This window comes from Manacus vitellinus, unplaced genomic scaffold, assembly GCF_001715985.3.
Source record: "Manacus vitellinus isolate BGI_N305 unplaced genomic scaffold, ASM171598v3 scaffold_91_pilon, whole genome shotgun sequence".
Taxonomy (NCBI): Eukaryota; Metazoa; Chordata; class Aves; order Passeriformes; family Pipridae; genus Manacus; species Manacus vitellinus.
Window position 1 is genome coordinate 1,470,018 of NW_021940873.1, and position 6,765 is coordinate 1,476,782.

At 39.1% G+C, this 6,765-nt stretch overlaps 1 protein-coding gene across 1 annotated transcript; it reads right to left on the reverse strand.

Moving 5' to 3' along the window:
* Positions 1-3,659: 3,659 nt before the first annotated feature.
* Positions 3,660-6,512, reverse strand: HRH1 (histamine receptor H1). The gene has a single exon (XM_008928424.3). The coding sequence runs from the start codon at positions 6,371-6,373 to the stop codon at positions 4,937-4,939; it is 1,437 nt and encodes a 478-aa protein (XP_008926672.2). The 5' UTR covers positions 6,374-6,512; the 3' UTR covers positions 3,660-4,936.
* Positions 6,513-6,765: the final 253 nt, after the last annotated feature.

Genomic DNA, 6,765 nt, shown 5'->3' on the forward strand with positions numbered 1-6,765 from the left:
CGGCGCGGGGCGATGACGACACGCGGGCGCTCTCTGCCTGAGGCGGGGGCGGGGCAGGAGGCGCGGAGGAGGCGGGGGGGGAAGGAGGGGGCAGAGGGGGGCGGGGTCGGATGGCAGTCTGAGGGGTCGGATGGCAATCTGAGGGGTCGGATGGCAGTCTGAGGAGTTGGATGGCAGTCTGAGGTAGTCTGGAGTGAGGATGGAGGCAGGTCCTAATGAAAGATGCACAGCTACAAGTGGGAAGGAGAAGGGTACCTGAAATCAGACTCCAGGAGTTGGATTTCTGCACAGCAGTTGTAGAGATTGTGCAGATCTAGGGATTATTCATATCTAGTGAGGATGAAATTAGTTGCCAAGTAGGATACCTGTCAATATATAGCAGTGGGTACTGTGCAGTCCTTTTAAGGTATCTTTGCAGATAAACCCAAATGATAACGGATACAAATACAGTTAAAAATAGCAACACTTAAACTTACCAGATGTCGAAATGGTTTGAACCATTGCCACACACAAATGTACATCCCTTGTACTTTCTAACTGGTGGAGATCACAAATGCAATTTTGTAATAGCCTGGTATGTGAACTCATGTCTGTGCAGGGGTGTAAAATGTACATCTCACCTTTGATTTTTTTCCTGTTTCTATTCTACACTCTAAGATGACAGTGGAGAAACAATTTATTTTGGTGTCAGGTATGTAGCATTTTTTAAGATAATTTTGAACTCAATATCAGGAGAGTAAACTTATTTTCAGGAGTTATTTTTCACACTGTGTCAATATTAATTGTTGTTCTTATATTCTAATTCTTAAATACTCACAATTTGATGAAAATTAATAATTTTGTCATTGTATTTGATATGCAAAAGTGAATATGTATGCATAGCATTTAAACTTAATTTGGCATTTACAAGTGAACTAACTCTTGTTCTGATGGAGGGATTGCCTGCATTGAAATTTTTAAGTATATTCTTACACCTTCTCTGTAGGAACTTAAGCCAGGTTAGGAACTAGTCCTCTAAAATCCCTGACAACAGTGGAAAATCTGCAGAATTCAGGGGCTTCTCTAGAACTGTCCAGAAGTTTTTACAGTGTTTCTATATTAATATCTGAGCATTAGAAATGCCTTTTTTAAGCGAATCTTTCAGTCATTTTCAGTTATTGTGCTTTTACAAAGTGCATCATTAAGCGGTCTCACAGAAAATGTAATGGAGTCCTTTTAGATGATGGAATGAGGCCCAGCTGTGTCCCTACACTTACGTTTCCTTTACTGAGGGCGACATTTCCTGAAAATAATATGTGAGAAAGCAAATACTAAATGGCAAACTTCCCAATGCACAGCATTCCATGCAGCACCCCGGAACTCACTCATTACCCACCAGATGTCACCGTTGACGCAGAGAACATTGTGAGAACGGCTTTTTCTGCCTCTGAGAAGCCGGGTCAGTTGTTCTCACCACACTTTAATCACAATAGAACTCCAATCCAAGACATTCCAAGACACTTGTTATGTTCTTTTAAAGCTATGTGTCCTCTGACCTTGTTTATTAACTAGAAAACTTGAAATATTTTACGGGAAACCACACCTGAAATACTCTCTTGAGCCTTAGCCCCACGTGGTAGGAAGCTTCTCCACTCCTTACCCTAATTTGTTTTCCTCTCCTTCTCTTACATCCAGAGCCATTTGAATTGCCTATTCAGTACAGTAAACTGATAAATTCTCTTAGGTACCATGATAATTGGCATTTAAAATAGGATATTATAAAAAAAAATAAAACTCTCCTACTTTACTATTATCTATTATAGCTATCACATCAGAGAAGCCCATGATTACTTCTCCTGTCTTTATTCTTAACACACTTGCACTAAAATCATGGATAAAAATAAAGTGAGATAAAAAATATTCAGGCAACTTTATTTGCTTGGGTTTAGCTGTGCTGTGTTTGAACGTTCTGTAATTTTACTAGAGGTCTTCCTTGTTATGATCATTATAATTTTTAGAAAAATTTTCAGTTATCTTGTTTTTGTTGTTTTGTCGTGTATTAGTACATTTTAAAATCAGAAAAGACAATTGTCATGTCCAAGAGAACAGACTTCTTGATGACTCTGACTAGCCCTTGGGTAAATATGTTTCAGCAATGTGCACTAATAACTGTAACTGACTTAGTGTGCTGCCTTTTTATTTCCTAAATTACCATCCATTTTGGCTACAATTGCTGTTGCATATCACAATAGAAAAAAAAATCATAATGGCTGTGAATCTCTGCAATTGTTTGTGGAAGGCCATGGGATTAGAGCATATGTTTCCAGAGATGCTGCTCTGTACTCCAAAAGAATGTGTATTTTATTACTTGTGCAGGTGTTCCTCCTGCAGTGAAAAAGTTGTCTGAATTCTGGTATAAATTTTGTTGCTTTTATATTGTCTCTGCATTTTGCCTTTATTTCTCCTATATTTAAGTTCCCTAAATGCAATTTTTCTGAAATGAAACTTTAAACCAAAGTCAATTAATCTCTGAACCTTGTATAATACATTGAAATGGACTGAAATTAAGTTTATTCCTTTAACACATTTTTCCAATTTATTAAAATGTAGGTATATTAGAGCTTCATTTAATATTGAATACTTTAAATGCAACTATTAACACTGAAGTGTTGACAGAGGATAATAATACTTTGAATACTTTAGAGTATTATGTCCAGCATTTATGAGCATCATTCACACGTTACCCTGAGTATTTCACTGTTACTGTAAGTCTTCTCATATTCACTTTACTTAATAGGCACAGAGCAACTTAAGTAGCTCAAGATCTTTAATTAAGAACATAGATTTCAGAATTTCTCCTCCTACCATTAAACTACCATTTTTTGCTCCTGATGTAATAAAGGTATTACACAGAATGTCCCTTCCGCTCATCCCACCAAGCTCTGGACAATAGTCATATGAAGTGCAATCAGAAGTTTGTTGTTAAGCTAACAGCAATTTCAGAAGCAAGAAAACATTCAGGATATGGTAAATACATCATCACAACAAAATCAGAGGACAATCTTTTTACTTGGAAACTTCAGGATGCCTCTTTAATCATCATTCCTAAAATGTGTGGGAAAATACTTCCATAAACTCACCACGACATGCAAATGCGACTTTAGCTGTTGAAGTTATCTGGTTCTGGGATTTCTCTTAAAGCTAACATACTCCGCAGTGTTTGCTTAAAATGCCTCTCTCATATAGAGTAGCATCTCTTGTTCCTAGCAGCAGAATAAGGATGAAAGCTTTACTGATGTGCCACAAACAAGGTGCTATTGTATCTTGATATACTTGGCTAATCCAGGGCCTGAGATCTAGCCTGCCTCAATTCTCCTCCTTGCTCCCCAGTCTGTATTCTCTGCTTTTATTTTGGTGTCATTATTCTGTGAAGTTGCAAGTTCCCTGATAAGTTGGCTCATATGATATATGACACTATATACCGTGCTTTGAATTGATAGAGGGCAGATTTAAATCAGATATAAGGAAGAAATTTATATATATGAGGGTGGTGAGGCCCTGGCACAGGTTGCCCAGAGGAGCTGTGGCTGCCCCATCCCTGGAAGTGTCCAAGGCCAGGTTGGACGGGGCTTGGAGCAACCTGAGATAGTGGAAGGTGTCCCTGCCCATGGCAGGGGGTTGAAACGAGATGGTCTTTAAGGTCCTTTTCAACCCAAAACATTCTGTGCTGAGGGACTGTGCGTTCTTCCTTTGGGAACTAATCTATACTTGACTGCACTTAGGAAGAGGGGATTGATTTCTGCTGTGTAACAGGGCATGTCTGGTTCTGAGAATTAGTCAATACTTAGAAATAGTTAAATCAGTGGCTGAGGAAGTGAATGCTCAGAGTTGGTGGAATGAACCTCATCTGTCAAGGCTGCCTCCCAGCTTTTCCACGTGAAGCTGTTTTTACAGATGTTTGTCATTCATGGGTTGTTCTTGATGATCTCAGAAGTCTTTCCCAACCCAGTTGATTCTATTATTCTGTGATTTGAAGTTGTGGACAAAGGCCCTGAGCAACATCATGTAATGTAAAAGCCAGCCCAGATTTCAGCTGTAGCTTGTACTTAGATGTTTTTTTGAGATCTCTTCAAACACAGAGTATTCTATTATTGTGAGTTTCTCCTGAAATATTTTACAGCATTTACAACAAGATTTATAAAATACAATTAAATATAAAGGAAAGAAAAGGTAAACATACTTCATGTATAATCAACTGCAAGCCTGGAAACAGCAGCACACTGTTCTTGAACAGATAGTGACAGCATGAAAAGTCTTAGCAAAATTTCTAGGACATAAAAATACTAATTTTTTCAGCAAAGTCAGTGTACAGGTATAAATGGAGCAAACATGATATCAAAGAGATACAGTAGGGTACAATATGACTTGACATTTCATAAAAAGTTTATGATTTTTGGGGAAGCTTTAAATAAATATGGTAGACTTTCTTAAACAGTTGAAAGTTCTTTCTTTGACTACGCAGAGTACCTCCACTTGCAAATTCCACTTTGCAAGCAATATGTTCCTGTGTTTAATGGAGTAAGTTGAAAGAGAAAAATGTATTTGGCCAATCACAGAAGTGTTATTCTATTTCTTCCTTTTCTGTAGCTGAATAATTTATAATCACTGAAGATCTCTATTTATACCTCCAGTTTTGTTCTGCGTGATGAAAGAGGCCATCTCAAATTGTAAATGGTTTACAACAGTCCAACAGTTTGGAGGTTGACCATGAATTTTTCAGATTCCTGATCTGAAGTAGCTCTCTTCAAATATGGGTAAAACTGTTAAATGCATATTTCCCACTTTTACTAACATTTGCTTATAAATTACAACTTTTTTGGTGTTTTTCTTTGAGACTGGAAGATTATGTTTGTTTGACCTCTTGAGCTGCTTTTGAGCTCAAAAATTCAGAGCAGTATCAGTGAATGTGAAGGATGTGTTTGAATGTTTTCTTGAAATTCTGGTTACAAAGAGGATACAGGAAGGGATTTAAGGTGGAGTTCACATAGCCGAGCCATACAGTGACCATATGTAATTTTGAAAACTGTTCATGGTCATGAAATGCTATTACCATAAATGACACAAAATAGGGAATCCAGCACAGCATGAAGGCTGCCATTATGACCCCTAACTGCTTTGCTGCTTTCCTCTCCCTGTTCCCATGCAGTCCCTGAATGTTCCCTTTGGAATGGGTATGGAGGCTTTGCCAGGTTTTCCTCAGGTAAGTCAGTCCTCTGAAATCCCTGTTCTCAGTCTTTTCCTGAGCACTGCAGGCTCTTTCCGAGTTAGGGTTGGAGTTCTCTCCACATGGTACCACCTCAGGGAAAGTCTGGTCGTCTGATGCAACACTTGAGTCACTGTCTTGTGAGCAGGGCTCCTTCTCATTTGCGCTCTCTTTCATTGCACACATGTAGTTCTTTCCTGCTTTATCCAGGCCTAGCTCAGACTGGGCAGTGCTGAGAGGAAAACACCTCCATTTAAAGACTTTCCCGTTACTCTTGCCATCAAACACCTTTGAAGACTTGTCAGGATTACTGAAATGAAGTTCTGCCTCCGCATTTTCAGGCTGTGGGGAGCTTTGCTTGTCTTTGGGCGGGGTGTTCTCATCTAAGATCTGCTTTTGGAGGCAAACATTTTGCTCGTCCTTCATCTTGCTACGCTGTATGAAGTTTTTGTCTGAGGAAGACCCATCTGATCCATTGATGAGCTCTCGGTGTTGGCAGTGTTTTCGAACAGCTCTGAATATTTTATAATAGAACCACAACATCAAGATTGAGGGTAGGTAGAAGTTGACAATGGCCGTCAACACTTTGAACCAGGTGACCTCAGAGAATTCTGTCTCACACTTGTTTTTCTTTACTTTCCTTTCCCCATTGTTAGCAAAAACGTGCCATCCTAGGATTGGAATGACCCACATGAAAGAGAGCAACCAGATCCCCAAAATCATGAGTGATGCTCTCATTTTTGTTCGGTACTTGAGATATTTCAGTGGTTGCTGAACTGACCGGTAGCGGTCAATGCACAATATGAAGAGGTTGAAAATGGAGGCAGTGCTGGCCACATAATCCATGGACAGCCAGAACAAACAGACTGGTAAGCCCAGAGGCCACACTGGACTTAGAAGATAGACAATATTCAGGGGCATGACAGCTGCACCAACTATAAGATCTGCGATAGATAGGCTGACAATGTATAAATTGCCAACTGTCTGCAGCTTCTTCTCAGTTTTCACAGCACATAGTACTAATATATTCATGACAATAGTGATCAGTGAAATGCTTCCCAGGAACAGGCCTAGAAGAGCTGAGTGAGGGTTAGTTGAGTTATCTGTTGTGTTTTTTGACATCTTTTTCATAGGCCCACAGAATGAAAATCAGGGCCAATGTCCAGGCCTTGAAAAGTCACTCTTGGTTTACACTTCTGGATGAAAATGTGTTGGAGTGCTTTGTGATTTTTATTTCCAGAACTAGGGAAAGGAAAAGAAACATGCTTAATCACTGTAGTACTAAAATAAAATAAAATAATAGAGCTTAACTGTGCTTCACCTTATCACTGTCCCTTTTAGGGCTTTCCTAAGTAATGAATTTTTACAACATTTTACATATAGGTTTCACAGATTTCACAGAATATTCTGAGTTGGAAGGGACCCACAAGGTAATAAAAGATGTGTTCTATGAAAAGTACTGGAGCAAGCTCCACTAACCAATCCAAATGGTTTGCAGAGGTGTTTCATAGGGCTTTATAAAT